General features: G+C 43.8%; 1 protein-coding gene across 1 annotated transcript in view; it reads left to right on the plus strand.

Moving 5' to 3' along the window:
* The window catches only part of LOC149177446 (gamma-glutamyl peptidase 5-like), a 411,652-nt gene extending 391,890 nt beyond the window's left edge, over positions 1 to 19,762 (plus strand). Inside the window, exon 4 of the mRNA XM_089423411.1 lies at positions 19,610 to 19,762. Within this exon, the coding sequence (XP_089279537.1) occupies positions 19,610 to 19,708 (99 nt within the window). The 3' untranslated portion in view covers positions 19,709 to 19,762. The remainder of the gene's footprint in view (positions 1 to 19,609) is intronic.
* Positions 19,763 to 21,959: the final 2,197 nt, after the last annotated feature.

Raw genomic sequence — 21,959 nt, forward strand, 5'->3', positions numbered from 1 at the left:
GGAAGGTCACGATAGATTGGAAGACCCTGGAGATGGAGTGGGATGATGAGAAGACAGGGAGGCATGAGAAGATACGGGGACAGCACACATATCCGCCTCAGACTGTTTTGGCTCATCGGATGGAGGCAGTCTTCCGAAAGGGAGACATAGAGTGGGCAGTGGAGCTGCGTGCATCAGAGGCAGGGACTACAGGGCAGACGGTACACCCAGAGATACAGTCTATCCTTGATCAGTATGCCATAGTGTTTGGGGAGATTCCACCAGGACAGCCACCGGATCGGGGGTTTGAGCACACCATCGAGCTTGAGCAGGGCATACAGGCCGTGATTACCACCCCCTATAGGCACCCCAAGGCCTATCAGGATGAGATTGAGCGGGCTATCCAGGAGTTGCTGGCTCTTGGGCATATCCGACCGAGCATGAGTCCTTTTGCTTTTTCTGTGGTGTTAGTGAAGAAAAAGGACGATAAATTGAGGATGTGCATTGACTACAGGGCCCTGAACAAGAAGACCCTGAAGAACATGAACCCCATACCCAGGATCGATGAGTTGATGGACGAGTTGAGAGGGGCCCGTTACTTCTCAAAGATTGATTTGAGATCTGGGTACCATCAGATTCGCGTGAGGGAGAAGGACATTCCCAAGACCGCCTTAAGGTGTCACTATGGGCACTTTGAGTTCTTGGTGATGCCTTTTGGGCTAACCAACGCCCCAGCTACATTTCAGTCCTTCATGAATCACATCTTCTGTAGTCACTTGAGGAAGTTTGTGTTGGTTTCTTCGATGATATTCTCATTTACAGCAAGACTTGGGAGTAGCATCTCCAGCACATTGAGACAGTATTGCGTATCTTACAGGAGCAACAGTTCTATGCCAAACTCTCCAAGTGTGAGTTTGTGTTGACAGAGATGTTGTACCTGGGACACATCATAGGGGTGGACAGAGTGAGGGTCCACGAGGAGAAGATCAGGGCCATCAGAGAATGGTTAGAGCCGAGAAACGTGACGGAACTTTGAGGATTCATTGGCATTTGTACTTACTACCGGAAGTTCGTCAAAGGTTTCTCACAGCTTGCTGCACCCCTGACAGATTTGACGAGGAAGGGGGCTTTCAGTTGGTCGGATACAGCGCAACGAGCCTTTGATAGGCTCAAAGAGGTTATGAGCAGTTGCCCAATGCTTGCATCGCCAGATTTCACGCAGCCATTTGTTTTGGAGTGTGACACGTCGTGAGAGGGGATCAACGCAGTATTGATGCAGGGAGGTCACCTTATAGCCTTTGAGAGCCGGAAGCTCCTTCCGCACGAGAGGTTGTATTCCATATACGACAAGGAGATGCTAGCCATCATGCATGCATTGGCTAAGTACCAGCAGTGTTTGGTGGGTAACAGGTTCAGGGTGAGGACTGATCACAACAGCGTCAAGTTCTTTTTGGAGCAGAAGCAGCTACAGGAGAGGTAGCAGAAGTGGATCAGTAAGATCCAAGCATATGACTTTGACATTGAGTATGTCAAGGGTAAGAACAACGTGGTGGCAGATGCCCTTTCATGTAGACCAGCCACGTTGTCTCTTATGAGCTTGGATACAGATTGGAGGGCTCGACTCTTAGTAGAGTACTCCAAGGACAGGTTTGCATGTGAGGTTCTGGATAGGCAGGTGGCAAATGACAGATACAGGGTGGTCGATGAGATCATCTATTACAGGACCGGATCTTCTTGATTGAGGGGTCTCAGCTCAAAAAGAAGATATTCCAGGCATCACATGATTCACCTTTGGCAGGACATCAGGGGTTTACCAAAACCTACAGGGCCATTAGAGAGAGGTTCTCATGGAAGGGCCTCAAGGAGGACGTACTCCAGCACATCCGGGAGTGCGATGTTTGCCAGAGGAACAAGGGAGAGATGAGCCATCCCGCGGGTTTATTGCAGCCTCTTCCCTTTCTGGAGGGGAAATGGGAGAGTATTGCGATGGACTTCATCACAAGGTTGTCCATGGTACAGGGCAAGGATTGTATCTTTGTCGTCGTTGATCGACTGACAAAGTACACACATTTTTTTGCCATATATGCACACTATATAGCAGCACAGGTGGCTGAGCTGTTCTTCAGAGAGATCTTCAGGCTACACGGTCTTCCTAAGACCATCGTCAATGACAGGGACAGTCATTTCATGGGTGGGTTTTGGCAGGAGCTTTTCCGGTTGGTGGGGACGGAGTTGACACCGAGTACCAGTTATCACCCACAGACGGATGGGCAGACAGAGATAGTTAACAAGTGGCTGGAGGGCTACTTGCGTAACTATGTCAGTGGGCAGCAGCGAGCATGGTTGAAATGGTTGCATCTGGGGGAGTACTGCTACAATACTTCACATCACATGTCCATTGGTATGTCACCATTCTATGCCTTATATGGGTATCATCCTTTATCTTTTGTTGACGTGATGTTTGGTGATAGCAGGGCTCCTAGAGCCAAGATTTGGATCCAAGAGAGTCAGGATATCCTCCGAGCTCTCAAGGATAACATGGCTACAACACAGAACCAGCAGAAGCTGTATGCCGACAGGGGTCGGGTGGAGAGGCAATTCGAGGTAGGGGACATGGTCTACCTACGATTACAGCCATACCGACAGTCGTCACTGAAGCAGAAGGGGGCTGAGAAGCTCAAGCCCCGCTTTTATGGGCCATACAGGGTGATACGTAGGATTGGACAGGTTGCATATGAGTTGGAGCTACCCCAAGGCAGCAAGATTCATAACATTTTTCATGTATCATGCCTGAAGAAGGAATTGGGGCAGCAGGTGACAGTGACAGATGAGCTACCACCCATGGATGATGAGGGGCATTTGGTATTGCAGCCAGAGGCTATCATTGATACCAGGGAGAGGCAGCTGCGGAGCAGGACGGTCCGGGAATTCTTGGTGAGGTGGAAGAATTTGCCAGATGAGGATGCCACTTGGGAGAGTGAGCAGATATTACAGCATCCATCACTTCAGTTGCTTGAGGACAAGCAACATTTTGCCGGGGGAGACTGTAATATTCCTAATTAGCCATGGCTAATTGGAATATTCAATTTTGTTTGATTTTTGCCTTCTATAGTTATTTGTAAATAAAAAGTGAGGAAGGGGGACATAACTCACTTTTAGAATAAAAAGTCACTTCCTAGTAGCACAACGTTGTGACTTAAAGGGGAGCCAAGGGGGCCAAAAGGGGACGCAGAAATGGAGCCCACGCAGACACATGGAGGAACTGCGCAGGAGGAAAGGAACACGTGGCAAGAGAGGAATCACACAGGAGGAACTGAGCCTTGGGATTAAGAGAGGCAAAGGTTATAAAAGAGAAAGGAGCCCCCTCATTTTGATCATTCTGGTTATGAGCATTTGTGATAGTCATTTCGACTTAGAGCACGCTGGCTGTTTAGCTAGTCTGCAGCACTGTTTAGTGCATTGAGTGTCTCCGTTCGGAGATCTCACCCTTAGCCCCTGGGGACTTAAAGTGCTTGCTCGGGCAAGGTATTTCCATTGGCATTCCAGCAGTAGATTCATGAGCATTTCAGCAATAGTTTCATCAGCATTTCAGCAGCAATTTCATCAGTGTCTTTGAGGAACTACGCAGAATCCCAAGGGGGTGATTTTTGGGGGTTGGCCATTTCAGAAAATCTTTCTGGGTTTTTCTAGGTTTTTTGAGTAGAGTCTGATTCTAGAGTTTTAGCCTTTTTTGAGGTGGAGAGCAGTACCAAATCCTCATTCGATTTCCAGCAGCAGCAGTAGCACGGCAGTTTCCTAGTGGCTGGGATGCAGATCAGTGTGAGGCCATTCCAGGAAAGCTTTCTGGGTTTTTCTGGGTTTCTTGAGTAGAGTCCGAATCCAGAGTTTCAACTTTTTCCGAGGAGGGGAGCAGCCCCAAATCATCATTTGTTTTCTAGCAGCAGCAGTAGTATAGCAGCGACATCCACGCAGAGAGGCCATTCTTGTCATTCTAACTTCTAAGAGTATTTCTTTACTTGCCTTGTGCAAGTCGAGGTGCCATCTGTCTAATCACCTCTTGTACTCATTTATTGCTCAGTATAATAAAATGGCTTAGCATTTCTCGCTGCATTTCTTGTGTATCTGCTTATATTTCCGGTTTACATTATTATATGCTGTTCCACTGTTATTTTATCACTTCTGGGTTATTATATCATTTGCACATATTTGGTTGGAGTTTTTGCTGGGGTTTGAGGACTATTCTGGGTTAGGAATATTACATTACCATCAGATTCGCATGAGGGAGTAGGACATTCCCAAGACCGCCTTCAGGTGTCACTATGGGCACTTTGAGTTTTTGGTGATGCCCTTTGGGCTAACCAATGCCCCAGCTACATTCCAGTCTTGCATGAATCACATCTTCCGCAGTCACTTAAGGAAGTTTGTGTTGGTGTTCTTTGATGATATCCTCATTTACAGCAGGACTTGGGAGGAGCATCTCCAGCACATTGAGACAGTATTGCGCATCTTGGAGGAGCAGCAATTCTATGCCAAGCTCTCCAAGTGTGAGTTTGGGTTGACGGAGATGCTATATTTGGGACACATCATAGGGGTGGACGGAGTGAGGGTCCACGAGGAGAAGATCAGGGCCATCAGAGATTGGCCGGAGCCGAGGAACATGACAGAACTTCGAGGATTCATTGGCATTTGTACTTACTACCAGAAGTTCGTCAAGAGTTTCTCACAGCTGGCTGCACCCCTAACAGATCTGACGAGGAAGGGGGCATTCAATTGGCTGGATACAACGCAGTGAGCCTTTGAGAGGCTCAAGGAGGTTATGAGCAGCTGCCCAGTGCTTGCATTGCCAGATTTTATGTAGCCATTTGTTTTGGAGTGTGATGCGTCGGGAGAGAGGATCGGCGCAGTGTTGATGCAGGGAGGTCACCCTATAGCCTTTGAGAGCCGCAAGCTCCTTCCGCATGAGAGGTTGTATTCTATATACGACAAGGAGATGCTGGCCATCATGCATGCATTGGCCAAGTTCCGGCAGTATTTAGTGGGTAACAGGTTCAAGGTGAGGACTGATCACAACAGCCTCAGGTTATTTTTGGAGCAGAAGCAGCGACAGGAGAGGCAGCAGAAGTGGATCAGTAAGATCCAAACGTATGACTTTGACATTGAGTATGTCAAGGGTAAGAACAACGTGGTAGCAGATGCCCTTTCACGTAGACCAGCCACGTTGTCTCGTATGAGCTTGGACACAGACTGGAGGGCTCGACTCTTAGTAGAGTCCTCCAAGGACAGATTTGCATGTGAGGTTCTGGATGGGCAGGTGGCGGATGACAGGTACAGGGTGGTCGATGAGATCATCTACTACAGGGACTAGATCTTCTTGACTGAGGGATCTCAGCTCAAGAAGAAGATACTTCAGACATCACATGATTCACCATTGGCCGGCCATCAGGGGTTTACCAAAACCTACAGGGCCATTAGAGAGAGGTTCTCATGGAAGGGCCTTAAGGAGGATGCCGGGAGTGCGATGTTTGCCAGAGGAACAAGGGGGAGATGAGCCATCCCGCAAGATTATTGCAACCTCTTTCCATTCCGGAGGGGAAATGGGAGTGTATTTCAATGGACTTCATCACAGGGTTGCCCATGGTATAGGGCAAGAATTGCATCTTTGTCATTGTTGATCGATTGACAAAGTACGCACATTTTTTCGCCATATCCGCACACTACACAACAGCGCAGGTGGCCGAGCTGTTCTTTAGATTGGTCTTCCGGCTACATGGTCTTCCCAAGACCATCACCAGTGATAGGGACAGCCGTTTCATGGGCGGGTTCTAGCAGGAGCTTTTCCGGTTGGTGTGGACGGAGTTAACACCGAGTACCAGTTATCACCCACACACGGACGGGCAGACAGAGATAGTTAACAAGTGGCTGGAGGGATACTTGCGTAACTATGTCAGTGGGCAGCAGCGAGCATGGCTGAAGTGGCTGCATCTGGGGGAGTACTGCTACAACACTACGCATCACATGTCCATTGGTATGTCACCATTCTATGCTTTGTATGGATATCATCCTTTATCTTTTTCTGACGTTATGTTTGGTGCTAGCAAGGCTCCGAGAGGCAAGATTTGGATCCAAAAGCTGTATGCTGACAGGGGTCGGGTGGAGAGACAGTTTGAGGTAGGGGACTTGGTCTACCTATGATTACAGCTATACCGACAATCGTCACTGAAGCAGAAAGGGGCTGAGAAACTCAAGCCCCGCTTTTATGGGCCATACAGGGTGATACACAGGATTAGACAGGTTGCGTATGAGTTGGAGCTACCCCAAGGCAGCAAGATTCGTAACGTTTTTCATGTATCATGCCTGAAGAAGGCGTTGGGGCGGCATGTGGCAGTGACAAATGGCTACCACCTGCGGATTATGAGGGGCATTTGGTGTTGCAGCCAGAGGCTATTATTGATACCAGGGAGAGGCAGCTGTGGAGCAGGGCGGTCCGGGAATTCTTGGTGAGGTGGAAGAATTTACCGGATGAGGATGCCACTTGGGAGAGTGAGAAAATTTTACACTTCAGTTGCTTGAGGACAAGCAACATTTTGCCGGGGGAGACTGTAATATTGCTAATTAGCCATGTTTAATTGGAATATTCGATTTTGCTGAATTTTGCCTTCTATAGTTATTTATAAATAAAAAGGTGAGAAAAGGGGGACATAACTCACTTTCAGAATAAAGTCACTCCCTAGTAGCACAACGTTGTGACTTAAAAGGGGAGCCAATGGGGCCAAAGGACCACATAGAGAAGGGGCCCATGCAAACACTTGGAGGGACTGCGCAGATGGAGAGGAGCACGTGGCAAGAGAGGGGCTACGTTGGAGGAGGTGGGCCTTAGGGTTGAGAGAGGCCAACGCTATAAAGGAGAGAGGAGCCTCCTCATTTTGGCATTCGATTATGTGCATTTGAGCTAGTCACTTTGACTTAGAGCACGCTGGCTGTTTAGCCTGTCTGCAGCGCTGTTTAGTGCATCGAGTGTCTCCGTTCGGAGATCTCACCCTTAGCCCTGGGGGACTTTGAGTGCCTACTCAGGCAAGGTAATTTTCATCAGTCTTTTGCAGAAGGATCGATTTTTGGAGTTGAGGAGGAGCTGAGCATCTTGATGACTGCGCAGTCTTGAGAGAGGATGATGCAGTCTTTTTGGGTAGCAGTTCTGGATTGGGGTTTTGTGGAGGATTTGAGCTAGGAGATTGAGCAGGGGATCAGCCCTTGCATATTGGAGGATTTTGGCAGAGTTTCGGGCAGAATCTTGGAGGGTTCTATTCAGTGGCAGCGCAGAGCCTTGAGGAATTGCGTGGATCCTCAAGGGGGTGATTTTCGGGGGTCAGCCATTTTTGGAAAGCTTTCTGGGCTTTTCTGGGTTTATTGAGTAGAGGTTGATTCCAGAGTTTCACTATTTTTAGAGGAGGGGAACAACCCCAAATCCTCATTTGATTTTCGCAGCAGCAGCAGCAACACAGCAGCTCTCTGGCAGCTTGGATGCAGTTCAGAGGGAGGCCATTTCCTTACCATTCTGGGTGTATTTCTTCACTTGCCTTGTGCAAGTCGAGGTGCCATCTTCCTGATCACCTCTTGTACTCTGTCCATTACTCAGAATAATAAAATGGCTTAGCATTTCTCTCTATATTTCTTGAGTATCTGCTTGTATTCTGTGTTTACGTTATTTTATGTTGCATTATCGTTATTTATATCACTTTGAGCTTCCCGACTACTGCATCACTTGTGTGTTATTTGGTTGGAGTTTACTGGGGTTTGGGGAATATCTCTGGAACAAGATATTACATATAAATACAAGTTAAGTGATCCTCATTTGGAGATCATCATCAAGCATCTTCTTCTTCTCTCTTCTTTGGTTTGGCTCGCACATATCTAAAGTTGTTTGCAGAGATTGGTTTGTACAGGCCCGAAATTGCAGGGTCCGAAGCTCACACATGCCAATTAGGGTTTTGGTTTAAATCCGCAAGGTTGTCACATAAAAATTTTGGTTGTAGCTGCACGCATAAAATCCTCTCCATGTGACCGGAATGCTTCAGTCAAACGCATGATATCTTGCTCCGTGTGGCCGAGACGTAAAGTTTATGGAGAGAGTTTACCACAAGCTTGAATGTTATTCAGATCAATATAATTGTTGGGCTCATCTCTTGGATATTGTTTGCTTGGTTTTGCTGGATAGTTTTATTATTGAAGAATTGGATCATTGTACTCTCTCTTTGCTGAACATTTTATGACAATCTAATAAGAAGAAGAATTTGAAAGGGTTTCCCCCTCGTGGGGTTTTTCCCTGGTCTTTGACCAAACTTGGTGTCTCTTATTTGTCTCTTATTGTCCATTGCATTTACTGTTTTGTCTACAATTACTATTGATCATTGGAAGATTAAATTGTTTTGAAATATTGCTAACTAAAGATGAGAATTGGGCTAAAGTGATTGTAACAACATAGAACAATGGTAAAAGAAACACCTAGAGGGGGCAGTCATGGATGATCAAGAACATTGAGCTATGCTCTTCCCTCTTGTCTGATCTCACAGGTTGGGAATGGAGCCAAGAGAGCTCCTGGGGTTGAGGGAACTCTTGACTGTAGGTTGTGCATGATCCTTGTCATGTGTTGACAAGTGGTAATCCCCCCCTACCATTAAGTTTGGGACTTGCCAAGAGTATACCCCAGTATGCATCCTACCCACAAGATGGGCTTGTTGGGATTGCCACCCATCTGGCCAATGGGTGTGGTGAGACTTGGTTGTGCGCGATCGTTATCATGTGTTGACAAGTGGTAACCCCCCAAGTAGAGATGAGACTTGGTTATTGTCATGTGTTGACGAAGTCTATGGATGTAGGTGTTCTACCACTTGACTCTTAAGGTGAGACTTGGTTGTGCACGATCCTTGTCATGTGTTGACAAGTCATAACCCCCCCAAGTCTATGTCAAGGTGGGAAGATCAGTGGATATAGGGTGATAGATGAATCTCCCCTATGATGATTCTTCTTCATTAGATTGAGACATCATTGTTCCAGAGCAGAGATGAATAGAGATTAGCAGAGAAAGCAGAGATCTTTGTTGTAGAAATAAATTCCTCCCTAGTTGAGAGGGAGTGTTGAAAATTGGTAGCTCAAGGATGAATTTCCTTAAATAAAAACTCATTTCTGACAATTTTGGATTGACTTTCTAAAATTAGAAAGTCATGTCTAGCATTTCAAGTATGACTTTCCAAAAATAGTTAAATCACCTTGCATCAATTGGTAATCACGTATAGTTGATGGAAAATTACTTAACTTATCATTAATCAATCCTTATAGTTCAATTTCAAATTAATTATCAATATTATATGATATTATCAAAAGGAAATTCAAGTCCCCTTCCTTGATGACACTCAATCACTTTGCACCTCTCTCCTTGATGACTCACATAGCACTACGTTATGTTATTTTTTGGTAGCATCGAAAGTGCTATAGCCTTGAAAATTGGTGGAGAGGCTAAGGCACGTGAGTTCTAAAGAATCCAAAAACCGTTTGGTGAAATTCCACACGTATTGTATTTTATTAAAATAATTAATATTTTTAATGGGGTTCCTAAGTCTAAACTTAGGAAAATTAAAGTATTAATGGGTATTAATCAAAATATGGTTGAGAATGATCTAGAAAGTGGATCAAGTCAAGTTTTAATCTTAGTCGTTGATTAGAGATTTAATCTCGGCCATTGAAGTCTCAATGAGAAAAGTGTAAGGAGGAGGCTTGGGGTTCATTTAGATGACATGTGGAGAGAACAGATTGATCTGGAGTTCGATTTCTGGGGCTAGTAAGATGAGAAATTTGAACTAAGTGATCAGTTGCAGCAGAGGGGCAGGGATAGTTCGGGAGTACTAATAGAGAGGTGGTGATAAGTTTGTGGAGGCAGCACAGCAGCCAGGAGGATTAACGTTGGGCCAATATGGGCCCATGCAGGTCTGTCATAGAGCCAGAAGGACCAGCACAGAAGTAGAAGCTGCCCTCCATGCAGAAAGCTGAAATTGTCGGGGAACTGCCGGAACAACTAGGAAGGTTGACGTAGTCGGCAGAAGAGACAGTGCAGAGCTGACGCAGAGCCTGTAAGGATGATGCAGGGCTAGCACAAAGATAGCCGGGGTTAGACAGTTCTGCTGCGGAATCAGTCGGAAACTGTTAGGTGAAGTGAAGTAATCTCACTTAGTTTTCCGCCATTATATTTTTTCTGTCATCGGATTGTCGGGAGGGCATCCAACATTGTATTCAGAACTATTGCTTAATAATATAAAACCCTCAGAGCTGCTCCACCGGTTTTCCTGCATTAGGTTTTTTTCGGGTACTATTTTGTCCAAAAATAATGGTGTCCTATGTATCTTGTTCTTTGCTCAGTTTTCTATTCCATGTAATCAAATTTAAAGTAGTGTAGGTTGCAAAAGTAATTTTCTTCAGTATTCAAAAAATAACTTGATAATGTATATTAATATCAAGTAGGAGAAGTAAACTCAGTTTTGCTGCAATAGGGGTTCCTTGGACTAGGAATTTTCACATGTTATCAGAGCATTGATTTTGAAACAGGAAGAGCAGATCCAACGCTGAGCAAAGAGGCCAATAACTGCATTTAGCAGCAATTTGAATCCCCTTGAAGGGATTGTGCAGTCCTTGCCGAGAAGCAGAGATTCCGAGATTTCTATCTGAGAGAGTCGACAGAGGTATGATTTCCAGCTCGTGAGTTTGCAGAGGCAGAGAGAGTTGTTGATTTGTGGTAGCATCAGATGTGCTCTAGCCATGAAAATTGGTCGAGAGGCTAAAGCGCATGAGATCTCCAAGACCCAAAAATGGTTCGGGCGGATTCTAACCAGTTTGGGAGATATTAAAATAATTAATATTTTTAATGGAGTTCCTAAGTCTAAACTTAGGAAAAATAAAATATTAATGGGTCTTAATATAAAACTGGGTTAGAAGGTTCCAAAAGTCATGGATCCAGCCAAATTTAATCTTAGCCGTTGATTAGAGATTTAATCTCGTCGTTGATGGACCGATGAGAAAAGTGTAAGAGGAGGCTTGAGGGTCAGTTGGAGAATACACCAAAGTGATCAGTCATTCATTTTGCTAGAGCGGGGTTGCTAAGCAAAGCTGAATCAGTGATCAGTAGCGAGGGGCAGTGAGTACAAGGTAGAGAGGCAGGGATAATACTAGGAGACCAGCACAGAAGCGAAGAGAGCAAGAGCAGCAGTCAGTCCAGGCTACACAGAGCCCAGCAGAGGCAGCGCAAAGCCTAGAGAGACTGCGTCATCCGCGCAGAGGGCAGAGGGGGTGATGCAGAGGCTCCAGAGGTTGTGCAATGCCTCAGAAGACTGACGTAGAGGGTCCTGGGGCTGACGTAGGTCAGCAGGAGGCTGACGCAGTGGCCAGAAGGGCCAGCTCTGAGCTTCAGTTGTGCCGGAGAGGGTTTCGTGGGACAGGTTTTCTGAATACCTATTTCCGGATATAGAGGTATTGCTGCCGTATATTGTTCTCTGATGGGTGAGCTGGTTTAGGCACCCAGATGTACTCAGATAAACTACATAATAATATAACTCTCTGAATAGTTGCACTGGTTTTCCCACATTGGGTTTTTCTGAGGACATTGGTCCAAAATAACGGTGTCACTTGTGTGCTTGTTTTCTTTCAGTTGATGATCTATAGATGTTGATACTATACTTGTGTTTATTTTCAGTATTTACATGGTAAATAACTTGTTAATTAATTAAACAAGTAGGTGAAATAAACTAGATAGTACAAGAAGAATTTCTAACGGGCTAGACTTGAAATTCCAACATGGTATCAGAGCATGGTTGCAGATCACAAGAAAATTGAAGGCATTAGCCAAGCAGAGCGTTTGCAGTAGATTCAGTTGTCCCGAGTGACAGAGTTGATCCTTGCAAAAGGCGGCAGAGGAAGGAGTGACGCAGAGGGACTGCGTCATCAGTCTGGACCAGAGAAAGGCCATCGCAGAGGCTGAGGGAGGCAAAATCAGGCTCATGCAGAGGCCAGAAGAGCTGACGCAATTGGCTGAGGGAGTTGATTTGCCGGTGCTGGGATTGCGCAGAGCCAGGTGGCTCAATCCCTCAGTTGCTGAGGCATAGGAGGTTGTAGATAGTTTGCAGAGCGAAGCTGGTGGGGTACTATGGTCAGAACAATACCTAATAGGGCAAGACCAAGGTGGAGGGAGTTGCTGCCAAGGCGGATTTCTAGCCAAGGAATCTGGATCAGTGTTGTAGTTTCACAAACGATCGAAGTGGGGAAACTTGACGTTGGCAAAAGGATTTCCAGAAGGGAAATCAAGACTCAGAGGGAGTTGAACCAAGAACTTCTAGACGGGAAGCAGAGAGACTCAGAGGAGTCAGAAGAAGAGCATTGAGATGGTCGTGAATGCGCCGAGAGATCAGGATAGGTTGGACGGAGCCTCCAACTTTGTGGTCTGGAAGGCCAGGATCTTGTCCATTCTAGATAGACATCGCCTCAAGGGCTTCGTCTCGAGAGTGATAGCTATCCCAATTGACCTGGTAGCTAATGAAAGGTACGAGGAGGAAATGGCTAAGGCTAAGTGCATCATCCTTGATGGGGTCAAGGATCATGTGGTACCACATATTGCCAAGAAGGAAATGGAAAAGGAGATGTGGGACACCTTGAAGACATTGTATCAGCATACTTCTGTGCAGAGGAAGATGCTCCTGGAGAATCAGCTAAGGGCATACTAGATGTATAAGGGAGAGCAGATAAATGTCTTCCTTGGTCGATTGAAGGAGATCCACGACCAACTAACTTCCATAGGGGCCACGCCGGATGAGGAATTGATGCTGAGGACTGCATTGAGCGCAGTTTCCAAGGATTGGGAGGTATTTGTTCAGAGCATACTAGGTAGGACGAGTCTTCCAAATTGGGAAGAACTGTGGGCGGCTCTTTGTCAAGAAGAGATCAGACGGTTGACCAAGGCGGGGAGTAGTGACAAAGGGGTCAGAATCAAGGAGGAAGAAGAGGATGTGGCTCTAGCATCTGCGGGAAAGTAGGAGAAGAGGAAGAAGAAGGACCTCTCCAAGGTCAAGTGCTTCCATTGTGGGGAACTGGGTCATTTTGCAAACCAGTGTCCTAGGAAGAAGAGTAAGGGAGATGCTTCTGACTCGAAGGCAGCACCAGCAAAGGCGGAGAAAGAAGTCGAGGAGGATAACGATTGTGCCATGAGTGCTCATGTGCCACTTGAGAAGAAGTGGGGAGACATCGAGCTATAGTCAGGAAGACTACAGGCGATGAGGAGCAGGATCCTTGAGGTACCCAACCTCTTGGATTATACCTTGCTATGGGAGCCTCGAAGAGGAGTAGCAGGACTGGCGGATGTCGATAGAGATAGATGTGGATGAAGTGGCAAAGAGTGCTACAGTGCAGGAGTCCCTGGACAGCGTGAGGCTAGCAGGCTAAAACAATGCGAGAGGCACGGGAGTGTTGCACCAGTGCAAGATGGCACAGAGAGGTGTGCAACGGCGTGAGATGTAGGGAGTTGTTGCAGTAGCGCAGAGGTCAATAGAGGGAGCACTTGTTAGCGGCAGAGGGATCTTCAACATCAGAGTGCTTCTAGCCTAACAGGGATGTCAGAAGTTGGGTGGATCAATTACTTACTTGTCAGTAATTAAGTTGTAGTGCAATAGCAGTATGCAGTAGCACGATGCAGCATGATGAGAGGGGATGCAGTGCTGGGAGGATGGACGAGCAGCAGCACAGATGCAAAGGGAGCTGTTGTACGGATGCAGCAGTGGCAATGGTAGGGCCATGGGCAGTAGTACAAGATGCAACAATGCAGAGGATGTTGGGAAGGGAGGCCTAGCATCAGCACAGGGACCGGTGCCAGATAATCAGGGTGATGCACAGTGTGGAGTATTACTAGAGCACATTCCTCGCTAAGAGGGAGTGTTGATTTGGGGTAGCATCAGATGTGCTCTAACCATGAAAATTTGTGGAGAGGCTAAAGCACATGAGGCCTCCAAGACCCAGAAATGGTTTGGGCAGATTCTAACCGGTTTGGGAGATATTAAAATAGTTAATCTTTTTAATGTAGTTCCTAAGTCTAAACTTAGGAAAAATAAAATATTAATGGGTATTAAAATAAAACTGAGTTAGAAGGTTCCAAAAGTCATGGATCAAGCCAAATCTAATCTTAGTCATTGATTAGAGATTTAATCTCGGTCGTTGATGGACCAACAAGAAAAGTGTAAGAGGAGGCTTGAGGGTCAGTTGGAGAATACACTAGAGTGATCAGTCATTCATTTTGCTAGAGCAGGGTTGCTAAGAAAAGTTGAATCAGTGATCAGCAGTGAGTACAAGGTAGAGAGGCAGGGATGATACTGGGAGACCAGCATAGAAGTGGAGAAAGCGAGCACAACAGTCAGTCCAGGCTATGCAGAGCCCAGCAGAGGCAGCGCAAAGCCTAGAGAGACTGTGTCATCCACGCAGAGGGCAGAGGGAGTGACGCAAAGGCTCCCAGAGGCTACGCAATGCCTCAGAAGGCTGACGCAGAGGGTCCTGGGGCTGACGCAGGTCAGCAGGAGGCTAACGTAGTGGCTAGAAGGGCTAGCTCTAAGCTTCAGTTGTGCTAGAGAGGGTTTCGTGGGACAGGTTTTCTGAATACCTGCTTCCGGATATAGAGGTATTGTTGCCATATATTTTTCTTTGTCGGGTGAGCTGGTTTAGGCACCCAGGTGTACTCAAATAAACTGCATAATAATATAACCCTCTGAATAGCTGCATCAGTTTTCCCACATTGGATTTTTCCAAGGACATTGGTCCAAAATAACGATGTCACTTGTGTGCTTATTTACTTTCAGTTGATGATCTGTAGATGTTGATACTGCACTTGTGTTTATTTTCAGAATTTACATGGTAAATAACTTGTTAAGTAATTAAACAAGTAGGTGAAATAAACCAGATAGTACAGGAAGAATTTCTAACGGGTTAGACTTAGAAATTCCAACAGGAGTGACGCAAAGCGTCAACGCAGTGTTTGAAGGGCGCAGTTTTTGTCGGGGCAGAAATTCGTTGGAAAAGAGCGAAGACACATAGAAGTGGAATTTTCTCCTCAAAGAACTTTTTGCCAAAAAGTTCGAATTTCTCACTTGCTGGGCAGCTAAGCAGTGACTAGAGGAGTTAGTTCGACAGTTGGGTGAGAGGGCATTGCATGGGCTCAGAGATCAGTACAGGTTGGAAGGAACTTCCAACTATGTCATATGGAAGACTAGAATCTTAGTTGTTTTGGAAGAATACGATCTCGAAGCCTACGTCAAGAGTGTTGTGGTTGTTCCTATTGACAACGATCAAAAGAATAAGTAAAAGGCCGAGCAGGGGAAGGCGAAGAGGTTCATACTCGATGGAGTTCGAGATCATGTGGTCTCACACTTTTAGGGCAAGGATATAGCTCGAGAGATGTGGGAAGCTTTGTCTTCTCTGTATGAATGCTCTTTTGAACAATGAAAGATGTACCTAGAATAGAAGTTGCAGCGGGCATTGATGTAGAAGGGAGAAGGATTTAACTCCTATGTTCAACATCTTCAGGAGTCAAAACACTAGAGACCAGAGCGCTGCAGTGGGGTCTACTCCTCAGTCTACCGCGATGGTAAGGACGACCCTGAATGGAGTCTTAGATGAATGGCGAGTCTTCATCCAAAGTATATTGGGTAGGGAAAGACTACTTTCATGGGAGGAGATGTGGGAAACTCTTCAACAGGAAGAATTAAGGAGGGACCTAGTTAAGGTCAACCTCAATGGTAGCAGTGGGAGTGGCACGAAGACCAAGGAGGAGGAGGAGAACGCAGCTCTAGCATCGAAGGGACAACAGAAGCAGAAGCGGAAGAAGGACATTTCGAAGGTGAAATGTTTCAGATGTGGTGTGATGGGCCACTTTGCATCCCAATGTCCTTTGAAGCAAAAGGATAAGGATGAGAAACATGACCCTAAGGCTGCTCCAGCAAAGATTAACGAAGATGAGTTTTCCATGAGTGCCCACGCATCCCCAGGAGGGAAATGGGGCGATATTGAACTATAGTCAGGAGGACTACATGTGGGCAGGATCCTTGAGGAGTCTACCACTTGGATCAATTCCTTGCTATGGGAGCCCGAGATTCAGCAGTAGGGAGATGGACTGTGTTAGATGATGCATTGGATTGTTTGGAGAGACAAATGCAGTAGCCTGAGACCAAAGACTCATCAACGCAGAGCAAGGTTGGCAGCAGTGCAGAAGTAAGCAACAACGTAGAAGATTCAGAGGGTCAAAGACTAGTAGTAGTTGGATTCCAACATTCATGGTATTATACTAAACACAGTTAAGTTCAGTTAATTTTGGATATTTTTCAGTTGCTTCTCTCAGCAACTGAGTTGCAGTACGAATGCAGTGTTAGCAGTGGTAGTGCTAGCAGCATAGCAGATGCAACATTTGAGAGGGAGTTGTAGTACAGATGCAACAATGGCAGTGGTAGTGTCATGGGTAGCAGTGCAGTTGCAGCAGCAGCACAGTGTTGGTGGCAACAATAGTGCAGAAAGGAGGTGCTTCAGAGACAGAGCAACATGCAATTGGACATTGTTGCTAGAGCACTTTCCTCGCTAAGAGGGAGTGCTAGTTTTTGGTAGCATCGGGAGTTCTCTAACCTTGAAAATTGGGGGAAACGCTAAGGCACATGAGTTCTAAAGAACCCAGAAGCCGTTTGGTGAAATTCCACCCATATTGTATTTTATTAAAATAATTAATATTTTTAATGGGGTTCCTAAGTCTAAACTTAGGAAAATTAAAGTATTAATGGGTATTAATCAAAATATGGGTGAGAATGATCTAGAAGGTGGATCAAGTCAAGTTTTAATCTTAGTCGTTGATTAGAGACTTAATCTCGGCCGTTGAAGTCTCAACGAGAAAAGTATAAGGAGGAGGCTTGGGGTTCATTTAGAGACACACGGAGAGAACAGATTGATCTGGAGTTCGATTTCTGGGGCTAGGAAGCTGAGAAATTCGAACTAAGTGATCAGTTGCAGCAGAGGGGCAGGGATAGTTCGGGAGTACTAACAGAGAGGCGGAGAGAAGCTTGTGTAGGAAGCGCAGTAGCCAGGATGACTAACGCTGGGCCGATCTGGGCCCACGCTGGCCTGACGCAGAGCCAAAAGTGCTAGTGCAAAAGCAGAAGATGCCCTCCACGCAGAAATCTGGAACTACTGGGGAACTGTCGGAATAGCCAGGAAGGTTGACACAGTAGGCAGAAGAGACAGCGCAAAGCTGACGCAGAGCCTGTAAGGCTGACGCAGGGCCAACGCAGAGATAGTCGGGGTTAGCCAGTTCTATTGCCAGATTAGTCGGAAACTGCCAGGTGAAATGAAGTAATCTCACTCAGTTTTCCACCATTATATTTTCTCTGTCACTAGATTGTCGAGAGGGCATCCAACATTGTATTCAGAACTACTGCTTAATAATATAACACCCCTCATATCTGCTGCACTGGTTTTCCTGCATTGGGTTTTTCCGGGGACTATTTTGTTCAAAAATAACAGTGTCATATATATCTTGTTCTTTGCTCAGTTTTCTGTTTCATGTAATCAAATTTAAAGTAGTGTAGGTTGCAGAAGTAATTTGCTTCAGTATTCAATAAATAACTTGATAATGTATATTAAAATCAAGTAGGAGAAATAAATTCAGTGTTGCTGCAGTAGGGGTTCCTTGGACTAGGAATTTTCACACGTTACTCTCCCTCTCTCTTAATGGATACGTTACACTCTCTCTTACACACTCATTAAAGGTCTGTCATGAAAGATTCCTCTTACACTCTCATCAATGCATATGTTACACTCTCCTCATTTAAGTCATACGTTTCTCTCCTAAATGGTGACACTCCTTAATGGAATAAGTTACACTTCTCTAAGGCATGTGTTGCCTCTCCTTCATGGCATAAGTTACACTTTTGTAAGGCATGTGTTGTCTCTCCTTAATGGCATAAGTTACTCTTCCCAAAAAGGCATGCGTTGAACCTACCTCATGGCATGTGAGTTGTACCTCCTTTATCGCATGAATTCGTTGCACCTCCTATATATATGTGTCTCATATCATCTCACCTTACTACTTGTGCATTGTGAAAAAAGAATTTGAACTTGAGAGAGAGAGTTGGAGAGACTTGAAGAAGATTGTGAGAGAGAGAGTTGGAGAGACTTGAAGAAGATTGTGAGAGAGAGACTTGGAGAGTAAGAGCAGGACTTGGTGAGCCAAGGTTGATTCAGTGTTTCAGTGTTGATTTAATTAAAGGGAAGGTTAATTCAGTGTTTTAGTGTTTCAATGTTGATTTAGTTGAAGGGAAGGTTGATTCAGTGTTTGCATCTGCTGCTGCTACCAATGATCTTTATGCTTCAGCTTGTTCAGATTTGGGTGAACTTACTCATTGTCTTGATCTCTCATTGTACTCTATATCTCTGTTGAACAATTGGTATCAAATAGAAAAAGAATCTGGTTGGGTTTTGCCCTGGTCATTGGACGGCGGACCTAAATTCTGTCTCATTTTGTTCTTGGTTGTCTTCTATTGTGCATTTGGTTTATGTTCTATCTACAATTGCTTAGTTGATATTGCAGCAGAGAGAAGTTTTGTAATAAGTAATTGTTACAACATATAACATCATAATTGCAACATCTATATGTTGGGACAACTTGAACATTAGGAAGGCCGACTTGATCTTCTAGGAGCCAAAAATTCAAATTTGTAAATTCAAAATTCCCTTTTCTTGAAGCCGACATGAAGAACATGTCTTATATTTGTTATTACATATATTTGGAGAGATAAAAATATTAATTATGAAGACTGACCATAGCTACAAAAATCAGCAAGTTCCATACCCTTATACATGACAGACTCCAATGGAAATGCTGCAATTCCCCCAATTCTGAAATCCTAAAAACTGTTAAGTCTACTAGATTTTGAGTGGGATCTAAAAGTCTACTTTCTCTATATGAAATCCAATGAGTTGGAACCACTCTCAAACATCCTCAGTTAATTAATGATAATGTTAAAAATTTAAGTAAAACTTTTACTTTAAGAATTTAACATTACCATTAATTGCATAGCATTAGTAGGGAACTCATAATTTTTTTTTTTTTTTTTAAGAAGTTGCATTCAAAGGGTCCTTGGTAGCATTGTATAAAACTGGCTGGTTCAATACAAAAACTAGCCAGTTCGGTACCAAACTGGCCTTTTCCAGTCCACGGCAGCAGTTCAGACCAGTTTTCCCTTGAAAACAGTTGGACTGGCCATTTCAGTGTAGTCTGGTCCGGTTCTTATAACACTGGTATAGATTCATAGAAACAGCTACTGAAAGGGAATTTAGTAGCTATCTATAGGATCTTGTAAGATGCTTCACCTTAAATTGCCAATGTTCCAAGAGTGAGCATTATAACTGGATAAGCATACTGTATTTGCATTATAATTTGGTTTGAGTAAGTAGATTAACATGGAAGCATGTGATAAAGGAATTTATTTAGATTTCTTGTAAATATGCTCTATATTTTGTTCTATATTCATGGAGGTTCAGTATCAGAGTTTGGACTGACTTATAATCTATTCTTCAGGAGGAGTTTGCCAATGAAGCGATACTGAGTTTTAAAGACAGACAGCCGGACCAGGAAATCCTGAAGAACTTTTGCAAGTTATTCCTCAAAAAGAAGTAATGGACATAACCAGTTATGTTTGCATTTCAATCTTTCACGAGTGAAGTTTTTATACTACATTTTAGGAAATCTTCACCGTAGGGCTGTTTAAGTACTTCAAGTCTACTTAATCTGCCATTCAGTATGTATTCAGAGACATTATCTTAGAGCTGTCTTAAGTCTTGTGTTTCTGATAGTTTTTCATCAACTACATGAATGATTGTTTGGGACATCGCTTGAGGTTGTGGCCTTGAACTAACACCCGGAAAATATAGTGGCATAAGGGATGTTTTTCTTTGGCTGTTACTAGGATATTCTTTTGAGAAAATAGCTTTGATAAAATAATTTTCTTAAATTAGTTCATTAGGTACATTAATAGCATGCATTATCTCTGATTTCAGCAATTTGTCCAAATTTAGTCATAACAAAAATTATACAGCAATTTATTAAAAATTAGCCATAACAAAAATTATAATCTTCTACCATATTGTACCTAACTAATAATCCTCTACAGTACTGTACTGAACTAATAGGCCATGCAAACCACTTCTACTGTATTGTACTTAACTAACAGCCATGGAAACCACCTGACATAAAATTTAATTTCTAGAAGTATTTTTTAGTTGTTGCGTCATATCCTTTATTCTTCTTCTGTGAAATACACCATGGCAAATAGAAAAAAATGTATCATCAAGCCTATCAGACTTTAACTAGCATTTTCATCTTTCTGGTGACAAAAGAAGATGGAGAAACAAGTTGTCGACTAATGTAATGCAACTAGATGACTTTTATATTTGTATTGTGGTTCAGAATTAGTTATGACAATCCAATTACCACTGGGAAGAATTGTTTAGAGACATAAGTCAAGTCAAAAAATGGACCATACAATAGTTTAAAAGGGTCTGAAAATTTCAGCGGCTCTCAACAATTGTTTTATCCAATAAACTAATGAATAATACTACTCTAGATAATAGATGGGCCATACAGGACATTGAAGTTGAGTGAACTAGGTGTCAAGTAAATGGAAAGGGCACTCAGCCTTCAAGACCATGATCCTTGATTAGTTGGTACTCAACTAGAGCCCGGCAGTTAAAGAGAGAGATTACTCAGAATTATAGAATGGTCGTCGAATTGTTTAACCTTTTGGGGATTGCAGAGGACCTAAGTTTTTTGGAAGTTTCTGAATTATCAATTATTTTTGTAATCCCTTTTCATTGGAAAGGACTCATCCGAGAAGACATGTGGATGGTCAAATAATATGGCAAAGAAATTTGGAACCTGATTAGGTTTGACAGGGTTTTCGTTATGAAAAGAAGATTTTGAGACACACTTGATGGGGATTCTTCTCCCTTTCACTTGGAGGAAACTAAAGCGTTTAGAGTAAAATTTACAACTCGTGTTTCGATTAGGATTGGAGGATTAGGAAGATTGCAGCCTCTCTGAGATTAGGGAGTATAGCGTTCAGAGTAGAATTGTTAGTTCAGGTTTAACAATAATTAGACATCTTCATAAGGATGCAAAATTTATTGAGATTCAGACTAGGACGGTTATGCCAGCACTCCTCACCTATGTAGGGAGGGTCAGTGTATATAATCATAGTTTTGTTCATTGATATGTACTATTAATGCATTTTCTTTTTGGGCAATGTGATTTAAGATGCAGTTTACCTGGGCCTAGAGTATGCCCTAAAACGGTTTTTACTTGGCTAAGAGCTCGTTTTCCTTGGACATAAGGAAACAGGTTAACAGCCCAAGACCCAGAGGCATTTGGCAGGAGTGAAAGCCTGCCCCCTTACAGACCACCAGTGGGTTATTCTAGGTGGCGTGGTTTTCCTTGATTAACGGTGATGAGTCAGCATGCATTCGCAGTTAGCAGCCAGAGATGGTTGTCCTTACTGTTGGTTTGACAACTGAGTTATGATAGGTTTTCCCACCTGTGAAAAAAAAAGATGCAGTTTACCTTCTGCTTTTTTTTATGATCTTTTTTTCTTCCTACTATATATAATGCAATATTTTTTTGCCATGATCAGTGTAATCTATTGAAAGAATTTATTTTTTTATTTTATTTATTTTATTTAATTTTTTTTTGAAGCTAAATGAAAATAATATTTTAATTATACATATTCATGTATTTTCTTATAGCTATTATAGGTTGTTTACATCATTTATATTTAATTCACATTTTCTTCTTTTCAAAGCCTTTTAGGTTTGGTATGAATTTTGAGGACATCAAAGTTAAAAGAAACAAAGAATACAAGCTAAATTTTATTGTG

This window comes from Pinus tabuliformis, chromosome 4_1 (assembly GCF_031772625.1).
Source record: "Pinus tabuliformis cultivar Carrire ecotype Pingquan chromosome 4_1, CPIR1, whole genome shotgun sequence".
Classification (NCBI taxonomy): domain Eukaryota; kingdom Viridiplantae; phylum Streptophyta; class Pinopsida; order Pinales; family Pinaceae; genus Pinus; species Pinus tabuliformis.